This window comes from Mustelus asterias, chromosome 4, assembly GCF_964213995.1.
Source record: "Mustelus asterias chromosome 4, sMusAst1.hap1.1, whole genome shotgun sequence".
Lineage (NCBI taxonomy): Eukaryota > Metazoa > Chordata > Chondrichthyes > Carcharhiniformes > Triakidae > Mustelus > Mustelus asterias.
The window spans coordinates 67,232,665-67,251,094 of record NC_135804.1 but is presented as its reverse complement, the minus strand read 5'-3'; the positions used below and the strand labels follow the sequence as shown (position 1 = coordinate 67,251,094).

General features: G+C 47.3%; 1 protein-coding gene across 1 annotated transcript in view; it reads right to left on the bottom strand.

Moving 5' to 3' along the window:
* Positions 1-18,430, bottom strand: part of necab2 (N-terminal EF-hand calcium binding protein 2) — a 190,181-nt gene that overhangs the window by 74,069 nt on the left and 97,682 nt on the right. The window contains exon 6 of the mRNA XM_078212021.1: positions 2,521-2,657. Within this exon, the coding sequence (XP_078068147.1) occupies positions 2,521-2,657 (137 nt within the window). The remainder of the gene's footprint in view (positions 1-2,520; positions 2,658-18,430) is intronic.

Sequence of the window (18,430 nt, the reverse complement as noted above, 5' to 3'; positions counted from 1 at the left end):
AACAATCTATCTTCACCACCAAATATCCAAGTGAATCAGCTGTCTGATAAATCAGGAGTGAAAAGCCTTCACTGAACTCCCTGCCTGTTGCTAAGCAACAAATATTCACCCTCCCCCATCCAGAATTCTGTGAATAATTACAAAGATGTGCAGTACTGCTACACGTTTTATCCACTCCTGTTCGTATGTTCACCAATCATCATCCGGCAACAATTGACATTCCCTTAGGGGTCAGGAGAAGCTAAAATAGCTCAGGAAAAAAAAACAGTTTTAAAGACAAGTACATTTGGAACAAGAGTAGGCCATTCAACCCCTCAAGCATGTTCCATCATTCAGATACTTCAATTGCACCTTTGCTTCATGCCCATTAATTCCAATTCTTTTCCTGCACCTTGTGGTGCACTAAGGCAGATTTTTGTTTGTCTCTGTAGTGAGTAATTCCCAGAACAGGTCACTTGTCTATTGCCAGATGGCTTAGAGCTTGAGGTAATGTTCAGGGGAATGACCTCTCTGGGGAAAGTAGCAGCAGCCAAACTCGTTGTGCCACGGTTGGTCCTGCTGCAGAGGGGAGGGGTAAAAAGAGTGCCAGCGCAATAGTTATAGGGGCTTCAATTGCAAGGGGAATAGACAGGTATTTCTGTGGCGGCAAACAAGACTCCAGGATGGTATGTTGCCTCCCTAGTGCTCGGGTCAAGGATGTCACAGAGCGGGTACAGGATATTCTGGAGGGGGAGGGCGAACAGCCAGTGGTCGTGGTACACATCGGTACAAACGACATAAGTTTAAAAAAAAGGGATGACGTCCTAAAAGGAGAACACAGGGGGCTCGGAAGAAAGTTAAGAAATCGGACCTCAAAGGTAGTGACCTCAGGATTACTACCGGTGCCACGTGCTATTTAGAGTAGAAATAACAGGATATATCAGATAAATATGTGGCTGAAGAGATGGTGTCGGGGGAGGGTTTCAGAATTCTGGGGCATTGGGACCGGTTCTGGGGGAGGTGGGACATGTACAATTTGGACGGGTTACACCTGGGCAGGACTGGGACTGATGTCCTCGGGGGACTGTTTGCTAGAGTGGTTGGGGAGGGTTTAAACTAATATGGCAGGGGAATGGGAACCTATGTAAGGAGTCAGAGAAGAAGGGAGCAAGGACAAAAACAAAAGGTAGAAAAGGGAATTTAAAAAGTGATATGCAGAGAAACCAAGGACAAAGTTCAAACAGGGCTACAGAGAAAAATATTGGGAGAAAGGAAAACAATGTTAAAAAGACATGCTTAAAGGCTCTGTGCCTTAATGCGTGGAGCATTTGCAATAAAGTGGATGAACTAATCGCACAGATAGATGTGTACGATATAATTGGGATAACAGAGACATGACTGCAGGGTGACTAGGGTTGGGAATTGAACGTCCCAGAGCATTCAATATTTAGGAAGGACAGGCATAAAGGAAAAGGTGGTGGAGTGGCACTGCTGGTTAAAGAGGAAATTAACGCAATAGAGAGAAAGGATACTATCTCTGACAACGTGGAGTCTGTATGGGTAGAGTTGAGAAATACCAAGAGGCAAAAAACATTAGTGGGTGTCATATATAGACCCCCAAACTGCGGTGGTGATGTTGGGAATGGCATTAAACACAAAATTAGAGATGCATGTGATAAGGGAATATCGGTGATCATGGCTGATTTTAATCTGCACATAGATTGGGCAAATCAAATTAGCCACAATGCCAAAGAGGAGGAATTCCTGGAGTGTATACAGGATGGTTTTCTTGACCAATATGTGGAGGAACCAACTAGAGAGCAGGCCACCTTAGACTGGGTACTGTGTAATGAGAAGGGTATCGTTGCCAATCTAGCTGTACGAGATCCTGTGGGGATGAGCGACCATAACATGATAGAATTTTTTATCAAGACAGAGAATGAAGTAGTTGATTTGGAGAGTAGGCTGCTGAATCTTAATAAAGGGAACTATGAGGATATGAGTCGTGAGTTTGGGGAGAGCTATTCAAGGGCTGACAGTGGATAGACAATGGCAAACATTCAAGGAACGCATGGGGGAACTGCAGCAACTGTTTATTCCTGTCTGGCACAAAAGCAAAATGGGTAAGAGGGCCAATCCATGGATTACGAAAGAAATTAGAGAGAGTATCTGACCTAAGGAAGAAGCATACAGATTGGCCAAAAAAAATAATAGGTCTGAGGATTTGGAGCAGTTTAGAATTCAGCAAAGAATGACCAAGGGATTGATTAAGAAGGGGAAAATTCAAGGGCAGGAAGGAAAACTATTGTGTGAATGACACATCTGACTGAAAGTAGGCTCATAGATAGGTTAAAACATCACTTACCTGCGCTGGAGCCACCAAATCCAGATAGACATCATTTTGCCCTACAAATCTGATCAGGAAACAAGGGCACCCACCTAAAGCCAGAGGACCCCATCTCTGCAAAGGCATGCTGGGACGCACTGACTGCAAAGATAACTCAGATGAAAAGATTTTCAATTCAGGAGAAGGCTACCTACCCTGTCTGAGTGGTCTGATCATCTATGGCATCAACCGCACTTTCCACAGAGGTCAACAGGGACTGAATCTGGCTAGCTGTTTCCTTCAAAAGGAATCGAGTCACAAACTGGTCCAACTTTGTCCCACTCTCATATACCTGAGGAGCAAAAGGGGTTGAGGTCAATCAAAACTTTTTAGAAGTGCACAGTGAGAAATGAGATGAAGTTCAGGGTCCCTTTTCTGTTTTTGTAACATTTTATTAATTAATTCTCCATTAGATGATTCTTAAATTTCTTTAGAACTTTATCAAACGCCTTCTGAAAATTCAGGTTATGTTAGACTCTATGCATTAATTTGAGCTCCAGTGAATGAGTGATATTTGACCTGAAGCTGCTGTAACCTGCTTACTATGGCATCTATACTTTTCAGAGAATCTGAATATTAATGATATCCCATGTATTTATTGATTAGTTTCCATGCTATGAGTTTGGATGGATGATATGTACTTCCAGAGTGTGTACCTTTCTCCTCTTTGAATATCAGCAGCCATTCTGTTTCTGAAACAGCGAAAAGCCGACACAGAATCTATTTTAGGGCACAATGGTACCGCAGTGGATAGCACTGCTACCTCGCAGTGCCAGGGATGCGGGTTCAATTCCAGCCTTAGGTGACTGCCTGTGTGGTGTTTGCACATTCTCCCGTCTCTGCATATGTTTCCTCCGGGTGCTCCAGTTTCCTCCCAGGGTCCAAAGATGTGCAGGTTATGTGGATTAGCCTCTTAGTTTCCAAAGTTGTGTAGGTAAGGAGGATTAGCCCTGGTAAATGCATGAGGTTATAGGGCTAGAGTGGAGGAGTAGGCCTAGGTAACATGCTCTTCCAGGTCGTCGGTGTTGACTCAATGGGCTGAATAACCTCCTACTGCACTGTAGGGATTCTATGGTTCTGTATCGACCCTGACTTTTCTCTGCACATAAATTAATAATGGCAACAATATGGGAAGTGATTTAGTCCAACATCATTCTATACAATAGGAGTGAGGAGAAAGGGGCTTGGTACAGTCTGATTGTATACAATAGGAGTATCATAGAATCCCTACAGTGCAGAAGGAGGCTATTCGGCCCATCGAGTCTGCACCAACCACAATCCCACCCAGGCCCTATTCCCGTAACCCCACATATTTACCCTGACATTAACGATCAATTTAGCATGGCCAATCAACCTAACCCGCACATCTTTGGGCTGTGGGAGGAAACCGGAGCACCCAAAGGAAACCCACACAGACATGGGGAGAATGAACAAAGAACAAAGAAAATGACCGCACAGGAACAGGCCCTTCGGCCCTCCAAGCCTGCACCGACCATGCTACCCAACTGAACTAAAACCCCCCACTCTTCCAAGGACCATATCCCTCTATTCTCATCCTATTCATGTATTTGTCAAGAAGCCCCTTAAAAGTCACCATTGTATCTGTTTCCACTACCTCTCCCAGCAGCGAGTTCCAGGCACCCACCACACTCTGTGTAAAAAACCTGCCTTGTACATGTCCTTTAAACCTTGCCCCTCGCACCTTAAATCTATGCCCCCTAGTAATTGACTCTTCCACCCTGAAAAAAAGCTTCTAATTATCCACTCTGTCCATGCCCCTCATAATCTTGTAGACTCCTATCAGGTCACTCCTCAACCTCCATCGTTCCAGTGAGAACAAACCAAGTTTCCCCAATCTCTCCTCATAGCTAATGCCCTCCATACCAGGCAACATCCTGGTAAATCTTTTCTGTACCCTCTCCAAAGCCTCCACATCCTTTTGGTAGTGTGGCGACCTGAATTGAACACTATATTCCAAGTGCGACCTAACTAAGATTCTATAAAGCTGCAACATGGCTTGCCAATTTTTAAACTCAATACCCCGTCCGATGAAGGCAAGCATGCCGTATGCCTTCTTAACTACCTTCTCCACCTGCATTACCACTTTCAGTGACCTGTGTACCTGTACACCCTGAACCCTCTGCCTGTCAATACTCTTAAGGGTTCTGCATTTACTGTATATTTCTCATCTATATTAGACCTCCCAAAATGCATGACCTCGCATTTGTCTGGATTATACTCCATCTGCCATATCTCCGCCCAAGTCTCCAACCGATCTATATCCTGCTGTATCCTCTGACGGTCCTCATCGCTATCCGCAAATCCACCAACCTTTGTGTCATCCACAAACTTACTAATCAAACCAGTTACATTTTCCTCCAAATGATTTATATATGTATTACAAACAGCAAAGGTCCCAGCACTGATCCCTGAGAAATGCCATTTGTCACAGCCCTCCATTCAGAAATGTACCAATCCACTGCTACCCTCTGTCTTCTATGACTGAGTAAGGCGTTTAACAACACCAGGTTAAAGTCTAACAGGTTTATTTGGTAGCAAAAGCCACAAGCATTCGGAGCCTTAAGCTCCTTCTTCAGGTGATTGGGAATTCTGTTCACAAACAGGGCATATAAAGACACAAACTCAATTTACAGAATAATGGTTGGAATGCGAATACTTACAGCTAATCAAGTCTTTAAGGTACAAACAATGTGAGTGGAGAGAGCATTAAGACAGGTTAAAGAGATGTGCATTGTCTCCAGGACAGCCAGTGAGATTCTGCAAGTCCAGGCAAGCTGTGGGGGTTACAGATAGTGTGACATGAACCCAATATCCCGGTTGAGGCTGTCCTCATGTGTGTGGAAATTGGCTATCAGTTTCTGCTCAGCGACTCTGCGACGTCGTGTGTCGTGAAGGCCGCCTTGGAGAACGCTTACCCGAATATCAGAGGCCGAATGCCCGTGACTGCTGAAGTGCTCCCCAACAGGAAGAGAGCAGTCTTGCCTGGTGATTGTCGAGTGGTGTTCATTCATCCGTTGTCGCAGCGTCTGCATAGTTTCCCCAATGTACCATGCCTCAGGACATCCTTTCCTGCAGCGTATCAGGTAGACAACGTTGGCCGAGTTGCAAGAATATGTACCGTGTACCTGGTGGATGGTGTTCTCACGTGAGATGATGGCATCTGTGTTGATGATCTGGCACATCTTGCAGAGGTTGCTGTGGCAGGGTTGTGTGGTGTCGTGGTCACCGTTCTCCTGAAGGCTGGGTAGTTTGCTGCGGACAATGGTCTGTTTGAGGTTGTGCGGTTGTTTAAAGGCAATAAGTGGGGGTGTGGGAATGACCTTGGCGAGATGTTCATCTTCATCAATGACATGTTGAAGGCTCCGGAGGAGATGCCGTAGCTTCTCCGCTCTGGGGAAGTACTGGACAACGAAGGGTACTCTGTCCACCATGTCTCGTGTTTGTCTTCTGAGGAGGTTGGTGCGGTTTTTCGCTGTGGCGTGTCGGAACTGTCGATCAATGAGTCAAGCGCCATATCCTGTTCTTATGAGGGCATCTTTCAGCGTCTGGAGGTGTCTGTTGTGATCCTCCTCATCCGAGCAGATCCTGTGTATTCGGAGGGCTTGTCCATAGGAGATGGCTTCTTTAATGTGATTAGGGTGGAAGCTGGAGAAGTGGAGCATCGTGAGGTTATCCGTGGGCTTGCGGTACAGTGAGGTGCTGAGGTGACCATCCTTAATGGAGATGCGTGCGTCCAAGAATGCAACCGATTCCGGAGAGTAGTCCATGGTGAGTCTGATGGTGGGATGGAACTTGTTGATGTCATCATATAGTTGTTTCAGTGATTGTTCACCATGAGTCCAAAGGAAGAAAATGTCATCGATGTGTCTAGTGTATAGCATCGGTTGAAGGTCCTGTGCGGTGAAGAAGTCTTGTTCGAACCTTCTATGACTGAGCCAGTTCTGTATCCAACTTGCCAGCTCACCTCTGATGCCGTGTAACTTCACCTTCTGTACCAGTCTGCCATGAGGGACCTTATCAAAGGCCTTACTGAAGTCCATGTCGACAACATCCACTGCCCTACCCTGATCAATCATCTTTGTCACTTCCTTGAAAAACTCGATCAACTTAGTGAGACACGACCTCCCCTTCACAAAACCATGTTGCCTCTCACTAATACATCCACTTATTTTCAAGTGGAAATAAATCCTATCTCGAAGAATCCGCTCCAATAATTTCCTTACCACTGAAGTAAGGCTCACCGGCCTGTAATTACTTGGATTATCCTTGCTGCCATCCTTAAACAAAGGAACAAGATTGGCTATTCTCCAATCCTCTGGGACCTCCCCTGTAAGCCAGTGAGGATACAAAGATTTCTCTCAAGGCCCCAGCAATTTCCTCCCTTGCCTCTCTCAGTATGCTGGGGTATATCCCATCAGGCCCTGGGGACTTATCTACCTTAATGTTTCTCAAGAACCCCAATGCCTTCTCCTTTTTGATCTCAACATGCCCCAAACTATCTTCACACCTTTCCCTAGACTCATCCTCCACCAAGTCCTTCTCTTTGGTGAATAACGACACAAATTACTCATTTAATACCTCGCCCATTTCCTCTGGCTCCACGAATAGATTCTCTCCCCTGTCGTTGAGTGGATGAACCCTCTCCCTGGCTACCCTCTTGCTCTTTATATATATAAATTATATATATATATACATAAAATTATATATATATAAAAAGCCTTGCAAATGTGCAAAGTGCACACAGACTGTGACCCGAGGCTGGAATTGAACCCGGGTCCTTAGTGCTGTGAGGCAGCAGTGCTAACCGCTGTACCACCGTGAAAGGACATTGATCTAATACAATTCTATTCAATGTGTATGGCTGGGAAGCAGTTTGATCCATTGAGATTCGATGCATGGAAGTGAACGGGAAGGAGTTATTCTATTTGAATGTTATATAATTGTTTTGAAATTGTCTCTTTAAAAATCATTCCCATGTTCCCTTCCCCAACTGCTGCAAATCTCAGAATTGTTATGGTGCAGAAGGAGGCCATTTAGCCCATCGTGTCTGCATCAGCTCTCCAAACAAGAATCCTCATCTAGTGCCATTCTCCTGTCTTTTCCCCGTACCCTTGCACTTTGTTTCTATTCAAATAATCATCTAATTCCCCCTTGAATGCCTCAACCACTCTTCCAGGCAGTGCATTCCAGACCCGAACCACTCGCTCTGTGAAAGTTTTTTCTCATCTCACATTTGCTTCTTCGGCAAGTCATTTTAAATCTGTGCCCTCTTTTTCTTGATCCTTTTACAACAGGGAACAGGTTCTCCCTATCTACTCTGTCCAGTCCACTCATTTTGAACATCTCTATCAAATCTCCTCTCAGCCTTCTTCTCTCCAAGGGGAACAGTCCCAATCTCTCCTCATAACTGAATGTGAAGAATCAGATGACATTTTTGTCACTGTAATTGAATCCAACTCTCTTGGTGCCTCTGTAACTTTCTCCTCTCCCCCTTGACATATTTACTTAACTTAACCTAATGTTCTCCCAGGTCAAGACTTGAACCTGCATCGTTCTTTCATCTCTCTCCTATGTTCTCTATGAGTCCACTTTGTCCATGAGAACCTCCTGCTCCCACGACCAGCAAACTCGTCACTGCCTAAATTTTGATCATGTTAATAGTTCTCTCTCCTCAGAAGCTCTTTCCCTCCCCTTCAGATCTGCTATCATCACCCACTCTGCAAATAATTCTGCCTTGTCCTCTTCCATCCGTGATCCACTTGTCCAATAAATATTTCCTCTTGAAGTGTTTAAAAGTGCTTCCAAATCTGAGCCCACTTTTCCTGTAACCACTCTTCTAATCAGGATTTTGCCTCTGCCACAGAGCTAGAACAGCTATTATCAAAGTCACAGGCAATATCCTGTAAAACTGAAGCCCCATATTTCCCTCCCCATCCTCTCGGCCTGTCTCTAGCCTTTGATATGATTCACCACATCATTCTCCTCTGGCATCATAGAAATCATAGAAACCCTACAGTGCAGAAGGAGGCCATTCGGCCCATCGAGTCTGCACCGACCACAATCCCACCCAGGCCCTACCCCCACATATTTACCCGCTAATCCCTCTAACTACACATCTCAGGGACAATTTTTAACCTGGCCAATCAACCTAACCCGCACATCTTTGGACTGTGGGAGGAAACCGGAGCACCCGGAGGAAACCCACGCAGACACGAGGAGAATGTGCAAACTCCACACAGACAGTGACCCGAGCCGGGAATCGAACCCGGGACCCTGGAGCTGTGAAGCAGCAGTGCTAACCACTGTGCTACCGTGCCGCCCCGTGCATCCCTCCGCTACTGGCTAGCTGAGTGGGACTGTACGTCTGTAGTAGGGAAAATGCTGGAATCCATTATTAAAGAGGAGATAGCAGGGCATCTGGATAGAAATGGTTCGATCAATCAGACGCAGCATGGATTCATGAGGGGAAAGTCGTGCTTGACGAACATGTTGAATTTTTATGAAGATGTGACTCGGGCGGTTGATGGAGGAGAACCGGTGGATGCGGTGTTTTTGGATTTCCAAAAGGCGTTTGATAAGGTGCCCCATAAAAGGCTGCTGAAGAAGATTAGGGCACACGGAGTTGGGGGTAGTGTGTTAAAGTGGATTGGGGACTGGCTATCCGACAGGAAGCAAAGAGTCGGAATAAATGGGTGTTTTTCCGGTTGGAGGAAGGTAACTAGTGGCGTGCCGCAGGGATCGGTACTCGGGCCGCAACTATTTACCATTTATATAGATGATCTGGAGGAGGGGACGGAGTGTAGGGTAACGAAGTTTGCAGACGACACAAAGATAAGTGGAAAAGTGAATCGTGTGGAGGACGGAGAAGATCTGCAGAGAGATTTGGACAGGCTGAGTGAGTGGGCGCAGATATGGCAAATGGAGTATAACGTTGAGAAATGCGAGGTTATACACTTTGGAGGAAATAATAACAAATGGGATTACTATCTCAATGGAAACAAATTAAAACATGCTACCGTGCAAAGGGACCTGGGGGTCCTTGTGCATTAGACGCAAAAGCCCAGTCCGCAGGTACAACAGGTGATCAAGAAGGCAAATGGGATGTTGGCCTATATCGCGAGGGGGATAGAATATAAAAGCAGGGATGTCTTGATGCACCTGTACAGGGCATTGGTGAGGCCGCAGCTGGAATACTGTGTGCAGTATTGGTCCCCTTATATGAGGAAGGATATATTGGCATTGGAGGGAGTGCAGAGAAGGTTCACCAGGTTGATACCGGAGATGAGGGGTTTGGATTATGAGGAGAGGCTGAGGAGATTGGGTTTGTACTCGTTGGAGTTTAGAAGGATGAGGGGGGATCTTATGGAGATTTATAAGATAATGCGGGGGCTGGATAGGGTGGAGGCGGAGAGATTCTTTCCACTTAGTAAGGAAGTTAAAACTAGAGGACACAGCCTCAAAATAAAGGGGGGTCGGTTTAAGACAGAGTTGAGGAGGAACTTCTTCTCCCAGAGGGTGGTGAATCTCTGGAATTCTCTGCCCACTGAGGTGGTGGAGGCTACCTCGCTGAATATGTTTAAAGCGCGGATGGATGGATTCCTGATCGGTAAGGGAATTAAGGGTTATGGGGATCAGGCGGATAAGTGGTACTGATCCACGTCAGATCAGCCATGATCTTATTGAATGGCGGGGCAGGCTCGAGGGGCTAGATGGCCTACTCCTGCTCCTATTTCTTATGTTCTTATGACTGCTCTCACCTGCTTCCATTCTTATCAATCCAATCACAGCCAGAGTATCACTTTCCTGTTCCTACGCCGTTACCTCTGGTGCCCTTAGGATCTATCCTTGTTCATGCCTATTTCTTATACACACAGTGATGCATAGTCATATCCTCGAAAATAAAGCATCACTTTCCACATGGACGCCCAGCTCTAACTTAACACCGCCTCTCAAAATCCCTCCTCTATCTCTGCATTTTCTTACTGCTCATCAGGTTGAACAGAAATACAATCATCCAGCATGGAAATAGGTATTTTGGCCCAACCAGTCCATGCCGACCATGGTGCCTTCCCAGCTAATCTCAATTGCCCGTGTTTGGCCCATATCCCTTTAATCCTTTCCCATCCATGTATTTATTCAAATGCTTTTTAAATGTTGCTATTGAACCTGCCTCAACCACTTGCTCTGGCAGCTCATTCCATATACGCACCACCCTCTGCGTGAAGAAGCTGCCCCTCAGGTCCCTTTTAAATCTTTGCCCTCTCACCTTAAACCTATGCCCTCTAGTTTTCAAAAAAAGACTATGTGTGTTCATCCTGTCTCTGCCCCTCATGGTTTTATACACCTCAATAAGGTCACCCCTCATTCTTCTACATTCCAAGGAATAAAGCCCTAGCCTGACCAACCACTCCCTATGACAAATAAAAACAGAAAGTGCTGGATAACCTCAGCCGGTCTGGCAGCATCTGCGGGGAGAGGCACAAAGTTAACGTTTCAAGTCTGAGTGATTCTTCCTCAGAGCCGAAAAGACGTAGAAATGTGATGGATTATATATTTAAAGAGGGGGGTGGAGAAGTTGGAGCGGAATAGAAAGTCAGCTATAGGCAGGAGCTAAGAAGAGATTGACAAAAGATGTCATGGAAACAAGACAAAGGGAGTGTTAATGGTAGTGTTCAAGACTAAAGAAGGTGCTGATAGTGACATAAAGGTGAGATAACCGAATGTGTTAATATCAGAACAAGGGTCAGTGCTCAGTGACAGCCAAACTAGAGAATGAGTGATCGATGGCCCTGTGGGGAAAGTGGAGGGGGAATTGTGTGAGGACAAATAAAAGGGGGTCAAGATGGAGGGGAAAATTCACAGTATAAAGTTGTTGAACACAATGTTGAGTCCAGAAGTCTGTAACTTGCCTAATTAGAAGATGAGGTGTAATAATTCCAGTTTGTGTTGAGTTTCACTGGTGCATTGCAATAGACCAAGGGCAGACATGTGGGCAAGATGCTGACTTGAAATGGCAAGTGATAGGAAGGTTGGGGTCATGCTTGCAGATGAGCGAAGGTCATCCAGTCTGTGTTTAGTCCTTCCCAGAGTAGAGGAACCGCACTGGGAAAAGCAAATACAGCAGACCAAATTGAAGAAGGTGCAAGTGAAATGCTGCTTAATCTGAAAGGAGTGTTTGGACCATCAGGCAGTGAGGAGGGAGGATGTAAAGGGGCAGGTGTTGCACCTTCTGCGATTGCAAGGGAAGGTGCCATGGGAAGGAGATGAGGAGTTGGGAGCGATGGCGGAGTGGACGAGGCTGTCGGAGGGTGTGGTGGGGAGGTGGTCCCTGCAGAATGCTGACAGGGGGAGTGACGGGAAGATGTGTTTCGTGATGGCATCATGCTGGAGTTGGTGTACGCGGTGGAGGGTCAACCTTTGAATGCGGAGGCTGGTGCAGTGAAACGTGAGGACAAGAGAGACGCTGTCATGTTTCTGGAAGGGAGAGTAGGGGGTGAGGGCAGAGGTGCAGAAGATGAGTCAGACACGATTGAGAGCCCCGTTAACCACAGGGCAACCTTGGTTGAGGATTAGGGCAGACATTTCAGAAGCGCTGTTTTCGAAGGTGACATCATCAGAACAGCTGTGAAGGAGGTTGAGAAACTGGGAGAATGGGATGGAGTTCTCACAGGGTGCAGGATTTGAGGAGTTGTAGTCGACGTAGCTGTGGGAATTGGTAAATTTGTAACAAATATTGGTGGTCAGTATATCACCAGAAATAGAGACAGAAAGGTCAAGAAAGGGAAGTGTCAGGGATGAATTATGTGAAGGTGAGAGAAAATAAGAGGTGAAGGAAGGTGAGCAGACTGTTTCTATCTCTGCAGAAGCTGCCAGACCTGCAGTGTTGTTCTAGCTTTCTGATTTTTGTTTTTCTGTTTTTTTTCAGATATCTAGCATCTGCAGGAGTTTGCTTTCATGCCCTCCAATTAAAAATGAAGAATCAAAAGCCATTCTCTTCAGTCCTTGCCACATTTTTCCAGCCACCAACTGCATCCTTTCTCCCTGGCAACAGTGTGAAGATCAACCACACCACTAGCAACTTCACCATGCTATTTGCCTCTGAGCTGAGTTCCTGCTCGAATATCCAAAAAGAATGCTTACTTCCACCTTGGGAACTTCAGTTGTCTCCGTCCATCTCAGCTCATCAGCTGCTGAAACCTTCATCCATGCCATTGTTACTCCTAGGCCCAACTACTCCAATCGACTCCTGGCCAGTCACTCACCACCCAACCTCCATAAATATGAACCGATCCAAAACGCTGCTGCCCATATTCTAACTTGCACCACATCATGTTCACCCACTGCCCTCCATGCTCAGTGTTATGTTCCAGTCCAGCAACACCGCAATTTTAAAATTCTCATTCCTCTTTTGAAATCCTTCCATGGTCTCACCCTTCGCGACCTTTGTAACCGACCCCAGTCTACAACTCTGTGAGATCTCTGCATTCCTCCCAATGTGGCCTCTTGCATATCCCTGGTTTTCATCACTCTGCCAGTCAGCTGCCGAGTGGTAAACACTCACATTCCCTCCCTAAACCACTCTTCCTCATACCTCTCTCTCCTTCTTTAAGATGCCCCTTCAACCACATCACTTTGACCAAGTTTTTGGTCACCTGTTCAAATGTTTTATTTGGCTCAGTGTCAACCTCTGTTTGATATTCCTTCCTAAGATTTTACAATGGTAAACGTTGTATAGAAACACAGAATAGTTAGAACTGAGTAGTATTGGAGATTTTATGGGCTTACATAATGAGACTGAATGGGAAGAGGTTTGCTCCATTGAAGTTTTATGCAATTGTAATGAATGAAAATGATGATATCCTCATATTGGATTATGAGATACAGAACTGAGTTCATTATAATGGGGGCAGAGGTGACCCTTTGGGATTTTGTATAAGGGTTAGTATGCCACCTAGATTAAATCTGTGTCCATTTATATTTATACCAATATATATATTTAGGATGACCTCAGTGTAAGACAGACTAACAGGGGATGTTAATCATTTCTGATCCTGACAGTTGGTACTGCATCCTCAGTGGATTCTACTCCACTCAGCAATGTCTAATGTTTCAATTCATGTCAAATCTCCACCTCGACAGCTGAGTAAACCAAACCCAGCTTGATAGTTTAATTACTAATTATTACATTGTTAATTAGCATATCAGAAGTAAGCACACAGGGAGATTTCCTTTACTTAACACTTCCAGTAAAATGGAATTACACTGGGGATTTGGGGAATTCATCTTGGGAAATCATTTGAATTTGAACATGAGGGAGTGAAGGGAAAATACGATCAGAAACTGGATTGTGGCTGCAATAGGGAGGGAGGGTTGGATGGGCAATGGAGGAGGGAGGGAGGAGGAGGTGGGGGAGGAGGAGAGGAGGGGGGAGGAGGGGGGAGAGGGAGAGGTGGGGGAGGAGAAGGACGGGAGAGGGAGGAGGAGGGGGAGGGGGAGGGAAAAGGGAGAGGGAGACGGGGAGGGAGGCGGAGGTGGGGGAGGGAGAGGAGGTGGGGCAGGGAGAGGAGGTGGGGCAGGGAGAAGAGGTGGGGCAGGGAGAGGGAGGTGGGGGTGTTGGGGGAGAGAGAGGGAGGTGTGGGTGGAAGGGGAAGCTGGGGTGGGAGGGGGTGGTGGGGGGGTGGAAGGGGGAGGTGGGGGGTGGAATGGGGAGGTGGGGGGGGAGGAGGAGGAGGGAGGGAGAGATGGAGGGGGAGAGGAAGGGAGGATGGGAAGGAGGAAGGAAGGAAGGGAAGGAGAGAGGGAGGGAGAGAGGGAGAGCAGATAAATATTGACTTGCAATTGGACAAGATCTTTCACAGAGCCAGGACATCCCAAAGTGCTTCACAGCCAATCAAGTACTTGCAATTTGTATTCACTTTTAAAATTATTTTTTAACTCCATTCTTAAAGTTACAAAGCCAATGTTCAGAATGGACGGGGCAAACCCATATACATTCCAAAAATCAAATTTAAATTCCAACTGAATCCAATTCACGGTCCCCACAAGAGAGACAAACAAGATCCAAGCTGACAGGATACCATCCTGGGCTTGATCTGATGCTTGATCTTTGTCCAAGTTTGTGAATTTTTGAATCCTCTGCCCTATTGTCCTTTGGATGTTCAATCATTGAGTACATTCACAATGGATGTTGAGAGATCGATTGGTATTAAAAGAATTTGTGGATAGTCCAGGAAGGTCAAGTCAAGGGGGCCGATTTTACCAAATCGGCTCTAAGTGCCGGGTGCGGTCGTAAATCAGACCCGCGCCCGGCAGCCGCGCTCCAGCGCCCCCATACACCTTTTTTCGGTGCTGACAGCACTGCTGTCTGCGCTGCCTTTGACTTTCCCTGGTAGTGGTGGTGGTGGTTGGGGGGGGGGGGTTGTGGTTGGGGGGGGTTGTGGTTGGGGGGGGGGGGTGGTGGGGGGGGGGGTGGGGGGGGTGGTGTGGTAGGGGGGTGGGGGATGTGACGTCTCTTCCCTGGGGGAGGGGCGAATAGGGGGGGGATCTGATGTCTCTTCCCTGAGAGGGGGGTGGAGGTTTAGGGGGGGGGCTGTGATGTCTCTTCACGGGGGGGGGGGGGGGGGGGGGGGGGTGAGGGCGGGGTAGGGCGGGGTAGGGGGGATGTGACATCTCTTCCCTGGGGGAGGGGCGAATAGGGGGGGGATCTGATGTCTCTTCCCTGAGAGGGGGGGGTTTAGGGGGGGGGATGTGATGTCTCTTCACGGGGGGGGGTGGGGGCGGGGTAGGGCGGGGTAGGGGGATGTGACATCTCTTCCCTGAGGGGCGGGAGGAGTGGGGGGGGGGGGGTCTGACGTCTCTTCCCTGAGGGGGGTTGGGATAGGGGGGGGATCTGATGTCCCTTCCCTGAGGGGGGTGGCAGGGGGAAGGGATCTGACGTCTCTTCCCTGAGGGGGTGGTGGGGGGGGGGGGGGGGAATGTGATGTCTCTTCCCGGGTGGGGGGGGGGGGGGTGGAATGTGACGTCTCTGCCCCCCCCAGGGGCAGAGAGAGACGTCACATCCCCCCCTCCCCCCCCTCAGGGAAGAGACGTCACATCCACCCCCTCCCCTACCCCCCCCCCCCAGGGATTGAAATGCATTTAAATCGGCCCGCTGGCCGATTTGGGCACGCGCCGGATCGGCGCCTGGATCGACCGTTGGTAAAGGTGCAATTAGCCTTGGGTCGGGTCTGGACCGTGTTTTAGGCCCGACGCCCAACTTTACCACGATTTTGCACCTGAAAACGGGCGCAAAATTTTGGTAAAATCGGGCCCGAGGTGTAGAAGTTCAAAGGGTCAATGACCTGCTCAAACTCCTCTTTCTTATGACTTCAATCTCACTGATTTACCTTTTTGGAGATGTGTCTATTCACAACAGTATTGGCAGAATGACCACTGCACAGTCCTCATGGTCCCATCTTCAACTGAGAACAACCTCATCACATTGTATGACATTGGGCAGAATGGTGGCACAGTGGTTAGCACTGCTGCCTCACAGTGCCAGGGATCCAGATTCAATTCTGGCCTCGGGCCACTGTCTGTGTGGAGTCTCCATTCTCCCTGTGACTGCGTGGGTTTCCTCCCGGCGCTCCAGTTTCCTCCCACAGTCTAAAGATGTGTAGGTCAGGCGGATAAGCCATGGTAAATGCGCAGGTTTACAGAGACCTGATGGAAGGCAGGGCCTTGGTGGGATGCTCTTTTGGAGAGTCGATGAAGACTCAATGGGCTGGATGGCTTTTTCTGCATTGTAGAGATTCCAAGGTTCTACAACCATAAATAGGATCAATTCGGAACAAATCACGCAAGATTGGGTATCCATAGGACAATGTGCATCAACAGCAACAAAATTATATTTAACCGCAATACGTAACTTCCTGGCCTAGCATGTCCCTCACTCTTTATCAACACTGAGCTCGGGAATCAAACATGGTTCAGTGAGGAGAGCAGGAGAACATGCCAGAGGCAGCACCAGGCATACCAAATAAATAAACAGATGCCAGTCTGGTGAAATTGTAACTACATGCACGCTAAACAGCAGTAGCTGCATGCGATCGACAGAGCCAAGTTCTCCCATAACCAACAGATCTGCAGCCCTGCCACATCCAGTCATGATTCATGATTTACAATTAAACAACTAATTGGAGGAGAGGGTTCCACAAATATCCTCATCCTGAATGATGATGGGAAGAGGGGTGGTGGGAGGGCAGCACATCAGTGCAAAACACATGTCTGAAGCATTTGCAACGGTTTTCAGCCAGAAGTGTTGAAGTCAATGATCCACCTCAGCCTCCTCCTGAGATCCACAATATGGCAGCTGCCAGTCTTCAGCCAATTTAGTTCACTTAACGAACAGCTGAGTGCACTGAATACAGAATGGGCTCGACAATCTGCTGAAGACATGAACAAGTCGTGACCCGACTGAAACTATTCTCGTACAGCTCCAATCCCGACATCAATCTAATCCTGGCATAGAATCATAGAATCCCTAGGGTACAGAAGAAGGCCATTCGACCCATCGAGTCTGCACTGACTACAATCCCACCCAGGCCCTATTCCTGTAACACCACACATTTACCCTGATAATCCCCCTGACACTAGGCTCAATTTAGCATGGCCAATCAACCTAACTCGCACATCTTTGGACTGTGGGAGGAAACCGGAGCACCCAGAGGAAACCCATGCAGACATAGGGAGAACATGCAACCTCCGCACAAACAGCAACGCAAGCTGGGAAATGAACCCGGGTCCCTGGCGCTGTGAGGCAGCAGTGCTAACCACTGTGCTACAGTGCCACCCGGCATCTATCCAACCCTGACACTGATCCAATCCCGGCACCTATCAAATGGCGGCACCTATCCAATCCCGGCACTTATCCGATCCCGGCACCAAACCAATCCCGGCATCTATCCAGCAATGCAGAAAATTGTTCACAAATATCCCATCCACAAACAACAGAACTAATCCAAGCCAGACAACTACTGCCCTAGTCTACTCTCAATCATCAGCAAAGTGATGTAAACAATGGATGTTGCCAAGCGGCACTTACACATTAAAACCTGCCTGCCGATGCTCAGTTTGGGTTCTGCCTGGGTCATTCAGCTCCTGACAACATTAGAGCTTTGATTCAAATGTGGACAAGAGAGCTGAATTCCAGTGATGAGATCAAGATCAGATTTGACCAAGTGTAGCATCAAAGAGCCACATCAGAAATGAGTTCATTGGAATCAGGGGGAAAACTGTCCACCATTTGGACTCATACTTAGCACAAGGAAGATGACTGTGGATGTTGCAGGCCAATCATCTCAGTCCCAGCTGCAGCAGTTGCTCAGGGTAGTGTCTGAAGCCCAACCATCCTCAGCTGCTTCATCAATGACCTTCCTTCCATCATAAGGTCAGTGTGGGAATGTTCACTGATGATTGCTCCATTCACAGTGCCTCAGAAAAGTCATATCCCACAAAGCAAGACTTGAGACATTATTTAGGTTTCAGAAGCACATCCTGTTGATACAGTTGCCAGATGTCTTCATTATGAATGGCTGTTTTACTTTTCACGAGTATTTTAGACTTACCATTGTTATTACATGGCTTATTGATTCCATAATGCACACTGGGTGATTGGGCATGGAGGTTGCATGGAGGGCTTAAAGGGGGCATGGTGATATGAGGGGCCTGGGTAAGAATTATTAAACTTACCTTTCAAAAGGTTCATGAATCCAGACTATGGTTCATGATTGCTCTTCGAAGTCTTGAATTTTGAGTCCTTGAGAAGCATGCAAAACTCCATCAAAATTACTGAGGAAGATGTGGGGAAGCGGGGTGGGGAGCAGAATGACTTGCCTGTCCAAAGATGTGCGGGTTAGGTTGATTGGCCATGCTTAAATTCATGCTTAAATTGCCCCTTAGTGTCCTGAGATGTGTGGGTTAGAGGGATTAATGGGTAAAATATGTAGGGATATGGGGCTTGGGTGGGATTGTGGTCAGTGCAGACTCGATGGGCCGAATGGCCTC